General features: G+C 36.4%; 1 protein-coding gene across 1 annotated transcript in view; it reads right to left on the bottom strand.

Moving 5' to 3' along the window:
• The window catches only part of LOC143245781 (polycystin family receptor for egg jelly-like), a 101,685-nt gene extending 90,580 nt beyond the window's left edge, over window positions 1-11,105 (bottom strand). The window contains exons 1-3 of the mRNA XM_076492035.1: window positions 10,725-11,105; window positions 8,813-10,316; window positions 3,995-4,708 (exon numbers count right to left, since the gene is read on the bottom strand). Coding sequence (XP_076348150.1) covers window positions 3,995-4,708; window positions 8,813-10,316; window positions 10,725-11,105 — 2,599 coding nt within the window. The remainder of the gene's footprint in view (window positions 1-3,994; window positions 4,709-8,812; window positions 10,317-10,724) is intronic.
• Window positions 11,106-19,464: the final 8,359 nt, after the last annotated feature.

Raw genomic sequence — 19,464 nt, 5'->3', positions numbered from 1 at the left:
CACAATAGAACAATAAGTGTTTTACATACTGTACACATTAGAACAATAAGTGTTTTACATACTGTACACATTAGAACAATAAGTGTTTTACATACTGTACACAATAGAACAATAAGTGTTTTACATACTGTACACATTAGAACAATAAGTGTTTTACATACTGTACACATTAGAACAATAAGTGTTTTACATACTGTACATACTAGAACAATAAGTGTTTTACATACTGTACATACTAGAACAATAAGTGTTTTACATACTGTACACAATAGAACAATAAGTGTTTTACATACTGTACACACCAGAACAATAACTGTTTTACATACTGTACACAATAGAACAATAAGTGTTTTACATACTGTACACATTAGAACAATAAGTGTTTTACATACTGTACATACTGGAACAATAAGTGTTTTACATACTGTACACAATAGAACAATAAGTGTTTTACATACTGTACACACCAGAACAATAACTGTTTTACATACTGTACACAATAGAACAATAAGTGTTTTACATACTGTACACATTAGAACAATAAGTGTTTTACATACTGTACATACTAGAACAATAAGTGTTTTACATACTGTACATACTAGAACAATAACTGTTTTACATACTGTACACATTAGAACAATAAGTGTTTTACATACTGTACATACTAGAACAATAAGTGTTTTACATACTGTACACAATAGAACAATAAGTGTTTTACATACTGTACACTGGAACAATAACTGTTTTACATACTGTACACAATAGAACAATAAGTGTTTTACATACTGTACACATTAGAACAATAAGTGTTTTACATACTGTACACATTAGAACAATAAGTGTTTTACATACTGTACACAATAGAACAATAACTGTTTTACATACTGTACACAATAGAACAATAAGTGTTTTACATACTGTACACACCAGAACAATAAGTGTTTTACATACTGTACATACTAGAACAAGAAATGTTTTACATACTGTACATACTAGAACAAGAAGTGTTTTACATACTGTACATAATAGAACAATAAGTGTTTTACATACTGTACACAATAGAACAATAAGTGTTTTACATACTGTACACATTAGAACAATAACTGTTTTACATACTGTACATACTAGAACAATAAGTGTTTGGTTCTAGTTCTAGCTTGGTATGTTCTCTAACATTAGAAAACTGATTCCTGTGGTTAAAGTTATGCTTCAACATGTGGTAACAAGCTTATAATATTAATTACTATATACATTAAATGTATTGTATTGACTATAATTATACTTTAAAAGTAATAGAAAACTGCATTTTAAACAACTGTTGAGCCCCGTCATGATCAGATGCTTAGGGCTCTCTACTCGTTATATGAGGGTCGCGGATTCAAATCCCCGTTGCACCAAACATGCTCACCCTTTCATTTGTGTGGATGTCAATCTTACTATTCGTTGGTGAAAAAAGTAGCCCAAGAGTTGGCGGTGGGTAGCGATGACTAGTTGCCTTCCATTACAGTCTTATACTACTAAATTAGGGATGACTAGCGAGATAGGTCTCGTGTAGTTTTGCACGAAAATTAAAACAAACCAAATCTGACCCGCGACCCACAGATTGTGAGTCGAGCATCTCCTGACCGAAAAGACATAACAATACAGCGATGCCTGCTGTGAAACTTATTAAAGTCGTAAATACTAAACGTTAGAGATTTAAAAGTTGAAAAAAACAATAAATACTCTGACGAAAGTAATATAAATTCTCCGTACCTTTTATGAAGCGGATAAGTTTTGTCAAAGATCTTTGTATATATATGTGTGTGAGAAGAAAGCCTGACATAGAGACCTCTTGTTGCCTTTCACTGGTGTAGCAACTACGGGTATCTTTACTTCGCCAAATATCTGAAATCCAGTGGGAAAGTAGAGTGTGTGTGTATTTTCTTATAGCAAAGCCACATCGGGCTGTCTGATGTGTTCACCGAGGGAAATAAAACCCTTGATTTTAGCGTTCAAATCCGAAGATTTACCGTTGTCCCATAGCGGGACGGGGAAGTAGGGAATAAGTTAGACAAGTATAACATCAAAGTATGTTCGAAGACAGTGACTGTGTCACGTCATGAGAAAGGAAAGATATATTCGATGAATCTGCCTGTTGTTGGTTTATAACACAAACTACCACACAATAGGTAAAGAACATATATTCGTTGTGATTAAATATATTTCTTCTCTGATTCTTCTCCTGATGAAAACATCGTCGTCATCAAAACAGAACCAACGAAAAAAATTATTCTTGATCAGCTCACGTGCAGGTGCCCGGCATGGCCAGGTGTGTTAAGGCGTTCGACTCGTAATCTAAGGGTATTATGTCCCCTTTAGAGCACTGCCATTGGAGGATATTTGTCCTTCTCTATAGCAGCACTTCGATAGGCAGATATATATCCCTTTCTTAGAGCACTGTCATTAGCAGATACGTATATCTCTTTCTGGAGCACTGACATGCGTATAGTTGTATCCCCTTTAGGGTACTGTCATGAGCGCGCGCAGTATGTCTCGCCCTAGATCAGTACTATGGGCAGTACAACTTTACCTGTCTTCAAGTTTCAGATAGCTAATATTAAATATTGTCTTTGTTTTTATTTTTGCTGTATATATCCACAAATGAAACCGTGACTGGGAGAGTTGTTTGTCTATAAACACACTACTGTAAGGGTAATAGGTACATTTAAGTTATATTATGACTGCAGTGATTTCTATATAAAACTACTTTGGAAATATTTTAGGTGTCTGCTAACCTGGGTGACATTTATACTCTTATAAAACAATAATAATAAAACATTGTTGCGTAAGTTAATTCAGACTTTTAACAAAAAGCTAGTTTTTGTCTTAAACGACTCTTTGTTTTAATTGCCATGGCTTTCTGTAAACTACACTTTATATGAAATATGCATGATTCGCTAAAGCACCGTCTCAGATATCTGTTTGATTTCTTCTGGTCTGGTGTTTCGTTAATCCTCGTTAGGATCTACATGAACTTTCTTTAGTTTGTTGAATTAAAGAATATAAAAGAGTTTGATTTAAGCCATCTATTTCTCTAGTTGTCTGTTTGCGTCGACACTGTGACATAAATACTGTATAAATATATAAAAAAAGGTAGAAAAACATTTAAGCCTAATAATCATGTGGTTTCCATTAGAAGGTGCTGTAGCAACGTAAGTTTTTTACTTTTCTTCTCGATTTTGCTAGGATTTTCATAAAAATATGTCGAGATGGTTCTAATTGGATATTCACAATTTCAAATATTTTTCGAAATAATTGAAGAATTGTCTTATGAAAAATTTAACGTTAGGAAGAAAATATAAAGATTTCAAATAAAATGATTATTCATTCGATATAGTTTCTTACATTTACAATCTGAGCGGCCACCTGATGCAACACGTGAGCTTAAATGCCTAGTCCAGGTTCCTCAAATCACCAGTTACTCTTAATTTAGAACTGATAACCAGAGGAAGTACATTTAATGCTACCAACATCTGTCTGCCATCTTCAACTTTATAGCGATGTGACAGCGCCCCCTATCAGTACGGAGCATTCTCTGCAGTGTATCGCAACTAATCAAACTACTTTATGTTCATGACCGTCTATAATTTGGAAATGACAAGACTAGAAGGAAGACAGTTATAACGAGCAACTTTGGGGTTTTGTATTGTCTAAAAGAAAATTGTGGAAACATTTTTTTTTTCTTTTTGCTGCAACAAGTCTCGAACCATAAACCCTTGGACCTACATTCCGAATATATTAACTACTCTTAGTTTACTGGAAAAGATTTGGTTCTTTTATGGCTCAAAATGATGCTTTAAAAATTGAGAATGGAAATAAGAGACAAGATTTTCTTTGAAATCCACCAACATTCCACTGTGTGACTCCTACACAACAGCACATTAAATTAAAATACACATAAACATTTCTATAGGTGAGTAAAATAAATTAACAAATTCGAAAATCAACTTACCAGTGGCTTCCATCACTGTACTGGTAGCAGTTTTTCTACTAGCTGCTGACTGGTCAACAGATGTGGTTAAATGTTCCCTTGGTGTGCTCTGGATGAAGTCTGATAGGAGAGTAGAAACTGGCGTTAGAGTAGAAACGTGATCAGAATGAAGATTGTCGATTTCCGACGTTGCGTTTCCAGAAACACTTTCCGAAACGTCCGTGGCCAGATGTGAAATCAATATTTCTGGTGATTGAGAAGCGAATACTGTTGTCTCATTGGATAGTTGACTTCTTGTTGTTAAACCCGTAGGTGGAGTTACTTTCTGTATTGTAGAAACCCGTTTATTTGTTACATTTTCGAAATACGTGTACGAAGAAGTGGATAATTGGAGCTCATCTTGTAAAGTCTTCGACTCCGCGAGCTGATTCATTATTGTTGGTTTTTCAGCTATTTCCACACTAGCTGTCTGGACCTTAGCTCCTTCTGTAGATCTACTTGTCTCTTTTCCAGTGGACAACGTTATCATTTCAGATACCGAGGAAGATTTAGATCGAAAAGTGGCGCCCTCTGCATCACCTATGAGTGAGTTGGTCACAGGGTTGTTTACTGCCAAAGATGACTTTTCAGTTGGTACATGGAATTCTTCAGTTATTACTGGAAGTTTGGTTACAGCTAGTGTAGCAACGTTCTCTGATATCTCTGAGGTGAGTGGTCTTTCCGTGTGATTGAAGTCTGAAAACAGGGGAGACTAAACTATGGTGTATTTCTATAAAGTGTTACAACTATTGTTTGATTAAAAAGTGACTAACGTAATGTACAACACACAAGAAGAATGTCGTTTGACTTAGTTCACTATCACACTACCAGAGGGAGATATTATTTAGATTTCCATGCACCTAATGTCTATTTTGTAAAAATAGCTTTGTATTTCTAAGGTATATTATGGGTATTAAATGACACAAAACAAGACACAATAAAACTGTAAGTTTTCTAAACACAGAGAAGTTCAATGTTTGTGGATCTTGCTTATAAATCTGTACTTGACATAACCCCCTACATTTCTTCTTAATCTTACTAACATTTTATAACCATCTCCTTTGGTTAACTGAAAACTGGTTAACTGAGTACAGCTATCTAAACAAGAAATTATTACTTTGTAGATAAGCACAAAGCTGCACAATGGAAGAGCAAGTCAGCAGCCCAGTCAGCAGGATGGACTATTTACCACAGTTACAACGCAACTGTAGCCCAAAGTACATTTAAGAGTTCGAACCTGTAATTTCAGAAAACACGTCAGCTACTAAACTGTGCTTGCTGCTATCGTATACACTAAAATGTAAGATTCTAAAACTAATTTCATTTGATAATAAACACAAAGCTGCACAGTGAGCTACCTGTGCTTTGCCCACCTTGGGTTTTGAAACCCAATGTTTAGTGTTATAAGCCCCCATATTTGCTGCTGAACCACTGAAAGAGGAGTGGTAAGTAAAGTCGGAAGTAAGTCACATACAACCCATCTCGGAATTAAGTCACATACAACCCATCTCGGAAGTTAGTCACATACAACCCATCCAGACTTTTGTCTTGTAACGGATCAAAACAAAACCTTGTTTTATTTTGAGTTACGTAGTTAAAGACAAACGTGCACTTGAGATTTTCATAGTGATTCTTACTTAGCTGCATGAATTCTTTAAGAAAATAACCTTCATGGATTAAAAATATACCAAGAATACGTAGGAGTTAAGGCACTTAATATTTTATCTTCACCAACATTATTTATTACCAATTTCTGAATAGGTAACTTATCGTTTGCTTTTTAAGCAGAAAGTTGCACAATGTGCTGTCTTATCCCTAACCACCACCAAGAATCGAACCCCGGATTTTAGTGTTGTACTTCCGATCTACTGGGAACTACACCTGTGTGAAAATATTATCAGAAAACAAAAAACGTGTTTATTACTGCTATTTTGTACTTTCATATTTTATGGAAAAAGGTTTTTCAGTAATTAAACACAAATAAAGTACAATAATATACAGAAAGTCAAAGATATTTCTCAGTAAGTAAACACAAAAAATTCAAGTACAATATACACAGAAAGTGAAAGATATTTCTCAGTAAGTAAACACAAAAAATCCAAGTACAATAATATACAGAAGGTGAAAGATGTTTCTAAGTAAGTAAACACAAAAAATTCAAGTACAATAATATACAGAAAGTGAAAGATGTTTCTCAGTAAGTAAACACAAAAAATTCAAGTACAATATACACAGAAAGTGAAAGATGTTTCTCAGTAAGTAAACACAAAAAGTTAGTGTACAATAATGTACAAAAAGTGAAAGATGTTTCTAAGTAAGTAAACACAAAAAGTTAAAGCACAATAATATATAGAAATTGAAAGATATTTCTCAGTAAGTAAACACAAAAAATTAAAGTACAATAATGTACAGAAAGTGAAAGATGTTTCTCAGTTAGTAAACACAAAAAAATTCAAGTACAATAATATACAGAAAGTGAAAGATGTTTCTCAGTAAGTAAACACAAAAAATTAAAGTACAATAATGTACAGAAAGTGAAAAATGTTTCTCAGTAAGTAAACACAAAAAATTCAAGTACAATATACACAGAAAGTGAAAGATATTTCTCAGTAAGTAAACACAAAAAATTCAAGTACAATAATATACAGAAAGTGGAAGATATTTCTCAGTAAGTAAACACAAAAAATTCAAGTACAATAATATACAGAAAATGGAAGATCTTTTTCAATAAGTAAACACAAAAAATAAAATAATACACAAGAGTGGACAAAAAGTAGCCCCCCTTGAAATTGTTGTTAATTTGTTGCATCTTTTATCAGACAACAGAAAAATATATAAAACTATATGTTTTTAGAATGCACTTGACGAGAAATGTTCAAATATAATCTCAGATCCTAATTTTAACACTGGTCTATGCACATACCTGAACTTTTAATGATTTTAGTTACATATTCACCGAACAAGTGTTATTTATCTGCTGTCGTTTCTTAGATCTTCTTACTACAATTATCTTACAAAATTATCAAATAAGTTTCGCTGCAATTGTAGAATTGTTAAAAGATATCTTAGAAATAAGATAAATAATGTTAAGGAATGGCCAGGTTAGTCTCCCGATGGGCCCAGCATAGTCACGTGGTTAGGGCTTGGGAATCGTAATCTGAGGGTTGCGGGTTTGAATCCTTAACATGCTCACCAATTCAGCTGTGAGGGGTGTTATACATGTATGGTCAATCCTACTATTCATTGGTAAAAGAGTAGCCTAAGAGTTGGTGGCAGATGGTGGTGATGACTAGCTGCCTTCCCTCTAGTCTAATGCTACTAAATTAGGAACGGCTAATGCAGATAGCCCTCTTGTAGCTTTGTGCAAAATTAAAAAACAGACAAACTTATTGCCCATAATGGTTTCTTGTGTGTTTTAATGTTTTGATTCCTGAACGGCATCTTATGTACGTGTGGTGTAAGCAACCAGATCGTACAATTGGGTCCAGGGTCCAGTTACGGACGTTCTTAATTTGGAATAAGTAACCACAAAAAAAAAGCTATCGGTGACTAACACTCACCATCACAAGAGCTTTCTCTCATTATTTTAATCTAATAATGAGACTGAATGCCACTTTTATAATGTGCCTACGAGTTAAAAATTCAAAGCTTGTTCAGCTATATCACATCTCAAACCCTGAATCTTTGAATCAGTTTTCAACCTAGAGGTCATGCCCAGGCTATATTATTATTATGATCTAATTTAACATTCTGTTCCTTTACCAGGTTTGCTTCTAGTTAGGTACAAAGCTGCACAATGGGCTATCTGTAGTCTGACCACCACAGATATCAAAATCCACTTTCTTGTGTTGTAACTCTGAAGACATACAAATTTGCGACTGGTGAGGCATCTGTTTATCAAAGATTTTAAAAAATTCCTCTAAAATATTTGATTTACAACATAGTCCTAATAAATGGACATTTTAATGACACAAAAAAAATTTAGGTTTAAAACTGATATTGAACAAAGGGATTACATAATAATCAATAAGCCCGGCAAGGCCAGGTGGGTTAAGGAATTTGACTCGTAATCTGAGGGTTGCAGGTTCGAATCCCCGTCGCACCAAACATACTTGCCCTTTCAGCCGTGAGGGCATTATAATGTTTCGGTCAATCCCCTTATTCGTTGGTAAAAGAGAAGCCCAAGAGTTTGCGGTGGGTGGTGATGACTAGCTGCCTTACCTCTAGTCTTACACTGCTAAATAACGTAGTGTAGATAGCCCTTGAGTACCTTTGCTTGAAATTCAAAAATAAACAAACAATTGTACTCAATAAACAAAAAATGAAAACATTTGAAAAAAACACAAGAAGTAAAATATTTGTTGTTTATTTCAAACTAACTTTCTTACCTGTAACTGAATTTATCATAACAACATTTATCATAACAACAACAATTGGCAGTGCTATTAAACACTGTTTTAACATAATACATTACGCATGCATAATTATTAGTTTTCTCGGAAAGATGTGAGAAAATTCAATTACTTTTACTTAACCAGGACATATAAGAATTGTTTAGCACATTTTTTACTAAAGTAAAAAAAATGTAAACATTATAATACTAAACTCAATGTTTCTTAACACATTATTACATTCAAAACAAAATATAACTTGCAGAAAGAAGTGAGAAAGAAAACTGATGTACAAAATGTGTCCCAAATTATCAGAATACCGATTAGGTTTCTTAACCATACATTTTTATACTATAACAGAAAGTGGAAAACAAATAACATTACACATTATGTAATAAAATTATCTTACCGTTAGAAGAAGTGACGAAAGAACCAGATGAATAAGACTTCAGAATGGTGGATGTTTTTCCTTCTTTACCGGTTGCTTCCTCAACAGGATGAATCGTTGAAACCTCCGAAATAAGAATATTCTGCATTTTTATTGAACTTGACGTATCATTTACTATTGCTGTTGGAGTTGATTCTACAAATTTTGTTGTTACTTTTTCATTAGAAGTTTTTCTAGATGGTGTAGTTTCTCCTGTTACCTCTGGAACTTCTGAAGTCTGTGTTTCTAATGCACTTGTTATTGCAGTTACAGAAGATTCAGTACCTTTCGACATTGAAGAGGTTTCAATTAGTTTGTTGGTGAATTCCTCACTACCAGTTTTACTAGATGCTGTAGTATGTGTTGTTAATTCAGGTATTTGTACAATCTGTCCTTCTGAGGCAGTAGATATCTCAGCCACTGATTGTTCCGTACCCTTTTCTGATGCAGAGGTTTCCCCTAGATTTATTGTCAATTCCTCACTACTAGTTTTACTAGATACTGTAGTTTGTGTTGTTAACTCCGGCATTTGTGTTGTCTGTACTTCTGATGCAGTATATATCTCAGCTACCGATTGTTCAGTACTCTTTATTGATGCAGAGGATTCTACTGGTTTTGTTGTCATTTCCTCAATACCAGTACTATTAGATACTGTAGTTATTGTTGTTAACTCGGACATTTTTGCAGTCTGTACTTCTGATGTAGAAGGTGTCTCATCCACTGATGGTTCAGTACCCTTTACCGATGAAGAGGTTTCTACTGGTTCTGTTGTCACTTCCTCACTACCACTTTTACTAGGTACTGTAGTTTGTGTTGTTAACTCGGGTATTTGTGTAGTCTGTACTTCTGATGTAGAAGGTATCTCATCCAGTGATGGTTCAGTACCCTTTACCGATGAAGAGGTTTTTACTGGTTCTGTTGTCACTTCCTCACTACCAGTATTACTAGATATTGTAGTTTGTATTGTAAACTCGGACATTTCTGCAGTCTGTACTTCTGATGTAATAGGTAGCTCAGCCACTGACGGTTCAGTAGTTTTTATTGATGCAGAGGATTCTACTGGTTTTGTTGTCATTTCCTCAATACCAGTATTACTAGATACTGTAGTTCTTGTTGTTAACTCGGACATTTGTGCAGTCTTTAATTCTGATGCAGTAGATATCTGAGTTACTGATGGTTCCGTACCCTTTTCTGATGCAGAGGTTTCTACTAGTTTTGTTGTCAATTCCTCACTACCAGTTTTACTAGATTCTGTGGATTGCGATGTTAAATGAGGCATATGTGTAGTCTCTATTTCAGATGCAGTATATATCTCAGCTAGTGATGGTTCAGTACCCTTTACCGATGGAGAGGTTTCAACTAGTTTTGTTGACAGTTCCTCAATACCACTTTTACTAGGTACTGTAGTTTGTGTTGTTAACTCGGGCATTTCTGTAGTCTGTACTTCTGATGCAGTATATATCTCAGCTAGTGATGGTTCAGTACCCTGTACCGACGGAGAGGATTCTTCTAATTTTGTTGTCAAATCGTCACTAGCTGTTTTACTAGATTGTGAAGTTTGTTTTGTTATCTCGGTCATTTGTGTTGTCTGTACTTCTGATGTAGAAGGTATCTCATCCACTGATGGTTCAGTACCCTTTACCAATGGAGAGGTTTCAACTAGTTTTGTTGTCAGTTCCTCACTACCAGTATTACTAGATACTGTAGTTTGTGTTGTTAACTCGGGCATTTCTGCAGTCTGTACTTCTGATGTAATAGGTATTTCAGCTAGTGATGGTTCAGTACCCTTTGCTGATGGTGAGGATTCTTCTAATTTTGTTGTCAGTTCCTCACTACCAGTATTACTAGATACTGAAGTTTGTGTTGTTAACTCGGATATTTTTGCAGTCTGTACTTCTGATATAATTGGTATCTCAGCCACTGATGGTTCTGTACTTTTTATTGATGCAGAGGATTCTACTGGTTTTGTTGTCAATTCTTCACTACCAGTTTTACTAGATAGTTTAGTTTGTGTTCTTGTCTCGGGCATTTGTGTTGTCTGTACTTCTGATGCAGTAGATATCTCAGCTACTGATGATTCTGTACCCTGTATTGATGGAGGGGATTCTTCTAGATTTGTTGTCAGTTCCTCACTATCAGTTTTACTATATTTGGTGGATTGTGTTGTAAACTGAGGCATCTGTTTAGTCTGTACGTCTGATGCAGTAGATATCTCAGCTAGTGATGGTTCAGTACCCTTTACTGATGGAGAGGTTTCAACTAGTTTTGTTGTCATTTTGTCAATACCAGTATTACTAGATACTGTAGTTTTTGTTGTTATCTCGGGCATTTGTGTAGTCTGTACTTCTGATTCAGTAGATATCTCAGCTAGTGATGGTTCAGTACCCTTTACCGATGGAGAGGATTCTTCTAATTTTGTTGTCAGTTCCTCACTACCAGTATTACTAGATACTGAAGTTTGTGTTGTTAACTCGGACATTTTTGCAGTCTGTACTTCTGATATAATTGGTATTTCAGCCACTGATGGTTCTGTAGTCTTTATTGATGGAGAGGATTCTACTGGTTTTGTTGTCAATTCTTCACTACCAGTTTTACTAGATACTTTAGTTTGTGTTGTTAACTCAGGCATTTGTACAGTCTGTACTTCTGATACAGTATATATCTCAGCTACTGATGATTCTGTTCCCTGTATTGATGGAGGGTATTCTTCTAGTTTTGTTGTCAGTTCCTCACTATCAGTTTTACTATATTTGGTGGATTGTGTTGTAAACTGAGGCATCTGTTTAGTCTGTACGTCTGATGCAGTAGATATCTCAGCTAGTGATGGTTCAGTACCCTTTACTGATGGAGAGGTTTCTACTAGTGTTGTTGTCAATTCCTCACTACTAGTTTTACTATATACTGTAGTTTGTGTTGTTAACTCCGGCATTTGTGTTGTCTGTACTTCTGATGCAGTATATATCTCAGCTAGGGATGGTTGACTACCCTGTACCGATGGAGAGGATTCTTCTAGTTTTGTTGTCAATTCCTCACTACCAGTTTTACTAGATTCTGTGGATTGTATTGTTGACTGACGCATCTGTATAGTCTGTACTTCAGATGCAGTAGATATTTCAGCTACCGATTGTTCAGTACTCTTTATTGATGCAGAGGATTCTACTGGTTTTGTTGTCATTTCCTCAATACCAGTACTATTAGATACTGTAGTTATTGTTGTTAACTCGGACATTTTTGCAGTCTGTACTTCTGATGTAGAAGGTATCTCATCGACTGATGGTTCAGTACCCTTTACCGATGAAGAGGTTTCTACTGGTTCTGTTGTCACTTCCTCACTACCACTTTTACTAGATTCTGAAGTTTGTTTTGTTATCTCGGGCATTTGTGTAGTCTGTACTTCTGATGCAGTAAATATCTCAGCTAGTGATGGTTCAGTACCCTTTACTGATGGAGAGGTTTCTACTAGTTTTGTTTTCAATTCCATACTACCAGTTTTACTAGATTGTGGAGTTTGTTTTGTTATCTCAGTCATTTGTGTTGTCTGTACTTCTGATGTAGAAGGTATCTCATCCACTGATGGTTCAGTACCCTTTACCGATGGAGAGGTTTCAACTTGTTTTGTTGTCAGTTCCTCACTACCAGTATTACTAGATACTGAAGTTTGTGTTGTTAACTCGGACCTTTTTGCAGTCTGTACTTCTGATGTAATAGGTATTTCAGCTAGTGATGGTTCAGTACCCTTTGCTGATGGTGAGGTTTCTACTAGTTTTGTTGTCAAATCGTCACTACCAGTATTACTAGATACTGTAGTTTTTGTTGTTATCTCGGGCATTTGTACAGTTTGTACTTCTGATACAGTATATATCTCAGCTACTGATGATTCTGTTCCCTGTATTGATGGAGGGATTCTTCTAGTTTTGTTGTCAGTTCCTCACTATCAGTTTTACTATATTCGGTGGATTGTGTTGTAAACTGAGGCATCTGTTTAGTCTGTACGTCTGATGCAGTAGATATCTCAGCTAGTGATGGTTCAGTACCCTTTACTGATGGAGAGGTTTCATCTAGCTTTGTTGTCATTTCCTCAATACCAGTATTACTAGATACTGTAGTTTTTGTTGTTAACTCGGATATTTGTGGAGTCTTTCCTTGTGATGCATTAGATATCTGAGCTACTGATGGTTCCGTACCCTTTTCTGATGCAGAGGTTTCTACTAGTGTTGTTGTCAATTCCTCACTACTAGTTTTACTAGATACTGTAGTTTGTGTTGTTAACTCCGGCATTTGTGTTGTCTGTACTTCTGATGCAGTATATATCTCAGCTAGGGATGGTTGACTACCCTGTACCGATGGAGAGGATTCTTCTAGTTTTGTTGTCAATTCCTCACTACCAGTTTTACTAGATTCTGTGGATTGTATTGTTGACTGACGCATCTGTATAGTCTGTACTTCAGATGCAGTAGATATTTCAGCTACCGATTGTTCAGTACTCTTTATTGATGCAGAGGATTCTACTGGTTTTGTTGTCATTTTCTCAATACCAGTACTATTAGATACTGTAGTTATTGTTGTTAACTCGGACATTTTTGCAGTCTGTACTTCTGATGTAGAAGGTATCTCATCCACTGATGGTTCAGTACCCTTTACCGATGAAGAGGTTTCTACTGGTTCTGTTGTCACTTCCTCACTACCACTTTTACTAGGTACTGTAGTTTGTATTGTTAACTCGGGCATTTCTGTAGTCTGTACTTCTGATGTAGAAGGTATCTCATCCAGTGATGGTTCAGTACCCTTTACCGATGAAGAGGTTTCTACTGGTTCTGTTGTCACTTCCTCACTACCACTTTTACTAGGTACTGTAGTTTGTGTTGTTAACTCGGGCATTTCTGTACTCTGTACTTCTGATGCAGTATATATCTCAGCTAGTGATGGTTCAGTACCCTCTACCGACGGAGAGGATTCTTCTAATTTTGTTGTCAAATTGTCACTAGCAGTTTTACTAGATTGAGAAGTTTGTTTTGTTATCTCGGTCATTTGTGTTGTCTGTACTTCTGACGTAGAAGGTATCTCATCCACTGATGGTTCAGTACCCTTTACCGATGGAGAGGTTTCAACTAGTTTTGTTGTCAGTTCCTCACTACCAGTATTACTAGATACTGTAGTTTGTGTTGTTAACTCGGACCTTTTTGCAGTCTGTACTTCTGATGTAATAGGTATCTCAGCCACTGATGGTTCAGTACCCTTTACTGATGGAGAGGATTCTACTGGTTTTGTTGTCAGTTCCTCACTACCAGTATTACTAGATACTGAAGTTTGTGTTGTTAACTCGGACCTTTTTGCAGTCTGTACTTCTGATGTAATAGGTATCTCAGCCACTGATGGTTCAGTACCCTTTACTGATGGAGAGGTTTCATGTAGTTTTGTTGTCATTTCCTCAATAACAGTATTACTAGATACTGTAGTTTTTGTTGTTAACTCGGACATTTGTGGAGTCTTTACTTGTGATGCATTAGATACCTGAGCTACTGATGATTCTGTACCCTGTATTGATGGAGGGGATTCTTCTAGTTTTGTTGTCACTTCCTCACTACCAGTTTTACTAGATTCTGTGGATTGTATTGTTGACTGACGCATCTGTATAGTCTGTACTTCAGATGCAGTAGATATTTCAGCTACCGATTGTTCAGTACTCTTTATTGATGCAGAGGATTCTACTGGTTTTGTTGTCATTTCCTCAATACCAGTACTATTAGATACTGTAGTTATTGTTGTTAACTCGGACATTTTTGCAGTCTGTACTTCTGATGTAGAAGGTATCTCATCGACTGATGGTTCAGTACCCTTTACCGATGAAGAGGTTTCTACTGGTTCTGTTGTCACTTCCTCACTACCACTTTTACTAGGTACTGTAGTTTGTGTTGTTAACTCGGACCTTTTTGCAGTCTGTACTTCTGATGTAGAAGGTATCTCATCCAGTGATGGTTCAGTACCCTTTACCAATGAAGAGGTTTTTACTGGTTCTGTTGTCACTTCCTCACTACCAGTATTACTAGATATTGTAGTTTGTATTGTAAACTCGGACATTTCTGCAGTCTGTACTTCTGATGTAATAGGTATCTCAGCCACTGACGGTTCAGTAGTTTTTATTGATGCAGAGGATTCTACTGGTTTTGTTGTCATTTCCTCAATACCAGTATTACTAGATACTGTAGTTCTTGTTGTTAACTCGGACATTTGTGCAGTCTTTAATTCTGATGCAGTAGATATCTGAGTTACTGATGGTTCCGTACCCTTTTCTGATGCAGAGGTTTCTACTAGTTTTGTTGTCAATTCCTCACTACCAGTTTTACTAGATTCTGTGGATTGCGATGTTAAATGAGGCATATGTGTAGTCTCTATTTCAGATGCAGTATATATCTCAGCTAGTGATGGTTTAGTACCCTTTACCGATGGAGAGGTTTCAACTAGTTTTGTTGACAGTTCCTCGATACCAGTATTACTAGATACTGAAGTTTGTGTTGTTAAGTCGGGCATTTGTGCAGTCTGTACTTCTGATGTAATAGGTATCTCAGCCACTGATGGTTCAGTACCCTTTACTGATGGAGAGGTGTCTACTAGTTTTGTTGTCAATTCCTCACTACCAGATTTACTAGATTGTGAAGTTTGTTTTGTTATCTCGGGCATTTGTGTTGTCTGTACTTCTGATGTAGAAGGTATCTCATCCACTGATGGTTCAGTACCCTTTACCAATGGAGAGGTCTCATCTATTTTTGTTGTCATTTCCTCAATACCAGTATTGCTAGATACTGTAGTTTTTGTTGTTAACTCGGACATTTGTGGAGTCTTTACTTGTGATGCATTAGATATCTGAGCTACTGATGGTTCCGTACCCATTTCTGATGCAGAGGTTTCTACTAGTGTTGTCAATTCCTCACTACTAGTTTTACTAGATTGTGAAGTTTGTGTTGTTAACTCAGACCTTTTTGCAGTCTGTACTTCTGATGTAATAGGTATCTCAGCCACTGATGGTTCAGTACCCTTTACTGATGGAGAGGTTTCAACAAGTTTTGTTGAAAGTTCCTCACTACCAGTATTACTAGATACTGAAGTTTGTGTTGTTAACTCGGGCATTTGTGCAGTCTGTACTTCTGATGTAATAGGTATTTCAGCTAGTGATGGTTCAGAACCCTTTGCTGATGGTGAGGTTTCTACTAGTTTTGTTGTCAAATCGTCACTACCAGTATTACTAGATAGTGTAGTTTGTATTGTAAACTCGGACATTTCTGCAGTCTGTACTTCTGATGTAATAGTTATCTCAGCCACTGATGGTTCAGTAGTCTTTATTGATGCAGAGTATTCTACTGGTTTTGTTGTCATTTCCTCAATACCAGTATTACTAGATACTGTAGTTTTTGTTGTTATCTCGGGCATTTGTGTAGTCTGTACTTCTGATGCAGTAGATATCTCTGCTAGTGATGGTTCAGTACCCTTTACCGATGGAGAGGATTCTTCTAATTTTGTTGTCAGTTCCTCACTATCAGTTTTACTATATTCGGTGGATTGTGTTGTAAACTGAGGCATCTGTTTAGTCTGTACGTCTGATGCAGTAGATATCTCAGCTAGTGATGGTTCAGTACCCTTTACTGATGGAGAGGTTTCATCTAGCTTTGTTGTCATTTCCTCAATACCAGTATTACTAGATACTGTAGTTTTTGTTGTTAACTCGGACATTTGTGGAGTCTTTCCTTGTGATGCATTAGATATCTGAGCTACTGATGGTTCCGTACCCTTTTCTGATGCAGAGGTTTCTACTAGTGTTGTTGTCAATTCCTCACTACTAGTTTTACTAGATACTGTAGTTTGTGTTGTTAACTCCGGCATTTGTGTTGTCTGTACTTTTGATGCAGTATATATCTCAGCTACCGATTGTTCAGTACTCTTTATTGATGCAGAGGATTCTACTGGTTTTGTTGTCATTTCCTCAATACCAATACTATTAGATACTGTAGTTATTGTTGTTAACTCAGACATTTTTGCAGTCTGTACTTCTGATGTAGAAGGTATCTCATCCACTGATGGTTCAGTACCCTTTACCGATGAAGAGGTTTCTACTGGTTCTGTTGTCACTTCCTCACTACCACTTTTACTAGGTACTGTAGTTTGTATTGTTAACTCGGACATTTGTGTAGTCTGTACTTCTGATGTAGAAGGTATCTCATCCAGTGATGGTTCAGTACCCTTTACCGATGAAGAGGTTTCTACTGGTTCTGTTGTCACTTCCTCACTACCACTTTTACTAGGTACTGTAGTTTGTGTTGTTAACTCGGGGATTTCTGTAGTCTGTACTTCTGATGCAGTATATATCTCAGCTAGTGATGGTTCAGTACCCTGTACCGACGGAGAGGATTCTTCTAATTTTGTTGTCAAATCGTCACTAGCAGTTTTACTAGATTGTGAAGTTTGTTTTGTTATCTCGGTCATTTGTGTTGTCTGTACTTCTGATGTAGAAGGTATCTCATCCACTGATGGTTCAGTACCCTTTACCGATGGAGAGGTTTCAACTAGTTTTGTTGTCAGTTCTTCACTACCAGTATTACTAGATACTGTAGTTTGTGTTGTTAACTCAGACCTTTTTGCAGTCTGTACTTCTGATGTAATAGGTATCTCAGCCACTGATGGTTCAGTACCCTTTACTGATGGAGAGGTTTCAACAAGTTTTGTTGAAAGTTCCTCACTACCAGTATTACTAGATACTGAAGTTTGTGTTGTTAACTTGGGCATTTGTGCAGTCTTTACTTGTGATGCATTAGATACCTGAGCTACTGATGATTCTGTACCCTGTATTGATGGAGGGGATTCTTCTAGTTTTGTTGTCACTTCCTCACTACCAGTTTTACTAGATTCTGTGGATTGTATTGTTGACTGACGCATCTGTATAGTCTGTACTTCAGATGCAGTAGATATTTCAGCTACCGATTGTTCAGTACTCTTTATTGATGCAGAGGATTCTACTGGTTTTGTTGTCATTTCCTCAATACCAGTACTATTAGATACTGTAGTTATTGTTGTTAACTCGGACATTTTTGCAGTCTGTACTTCTGATGTAGAAGGTATCTCATCGACTGATGGTTCAGTACCCTTTACCGATGAAGAGGTTTCTACTGGTTCTGTTGTCACTTCCTCACTACCACTTTTACTAGGTACTGTAGTTTGTGTTGTTAACTCGGACCTTTTTGCAGTCTGTACTTCTGATGTAGAAGGTATCTCATCCAGTGATGGTTCAGTACCCTTTACCAATGAAGAGGTTTTTACTGGTTCTGTTGTCACTTCCTCACTACCAGTATTACTAGATATTGTAGTTTGTATTGTAAACTCGGACATTTCTGCAGTCTGTACTTCTGATGTAATAGGTATCTCAGCCACTGACGGTTCAGTAGTTTTTATTGATGCAGAGGATTCTACTGGTTTTGTTGTCATTTCCTCAATACCAGTATTACTAGATACTGTAGTTCTTGTTGTTAACTCGGACATTTGTGCAGTCTTTAATTCTGATGCAGTAGATATCTGAGTTACTGATGGTTCCGTACCCTTTTCTGATGCAGAGGTTTCTACTAGTTTTGTTGTCAATTCCTCACTACCAGTTTTACTAGATTCTGTGGATTGTGTGTTAAATGAGGCATTTGTGTAGTCTCTATTTCAGATGCAGTATATATCTCAGCTAGTGATGGTTCAGTACCCTTTACCGATGGAGAGGTTTCAACTAGTTTTGTTGTCAGTTCCTCATACCAGTATTACTAGATACTGAAGTTTGTGTTGTTAAGTCGGGCATTTGTGCAGTCTGTACTTCTGATGTAATAGGTATCTCAGCCACTGATGGTTCAGTACCCTTTACTGATGGAGAGGTGTCTACTAGTTTTGTTGTCAATTCCTCACTACCAGATTTACTAGATTGTGAAGTTTGTTTTGTTATCTCGGGCATTTGTGTTGTCTGTACTTCTGATGTAGAAGGTATCTCATCCACTGATGGTTCAGTACCCTTTACCAATGGAGAGGTCTCATCTATTTTTGTTGTCATTTCCTCAATACCAGTATTACTAGATACTGTAGTTTTGTTGTTAACTCGGACATTTGTGGAGTCTTTACTTGTGATGCATTAGATATCTCAGCTACTGATGGTTCAGTACCCTTTCTGATGCAGAGGTTTCTACTAGTGTTGTCAATTCCTCACTACTAGTTTTACTAGATTGTGAAGTTTGTGTTGTTAACTCAGACCTTTTTGCAGTCTGTACTTCTGATGTAATAGGTATCTCAGCCACTGATGGTTCAGTACCCTTTACTGATGGAGAGGTTTCAACAAGTTTTGTTGAAAGTTCCTCACTACCAGTATTACTAGATACTGAAGTTTGTGTTGTTAACTTGGGCATTTGTGCAGTCTGTACTTCTGATGTAATAGGTATTTCAGCTAGTGATGGTTCAGTACCCTTTGCTGATGGAGAGGTTTCTACTAGTTTTGTTGTCAAATCGTCACTACCAGTATTACTAGATAGTGTAGTTTGTATTGTAAACTCGGACATTTCTGCAGTCTGTACTTCTGATGTAATAGTTATCTCAGCCACTGATGGTTCAGTAGTCTTTATTGA

This window comes from Tachypleus tridentatus, chromosome 3, assembly GCF_004210375.1.
Source record: "Tachypleus tridentatus isolate NWPU-2018 chromosome 3, ASM421037v1, whole genome shotgun sequence".
NCBI classification, from domain to species: domain Eukaryota; kingdom Metazoa; phylum Arthropoda; class Merostomata; order Xiphosura; family Limulidae; genus Tachypleus; species Tachypleus tridentatus.
The sequence above is the reverse complement of the archived record's forward strand: the minus strand, read 5'-3'. Positions and strand labels throughout refer to the sequence as shown.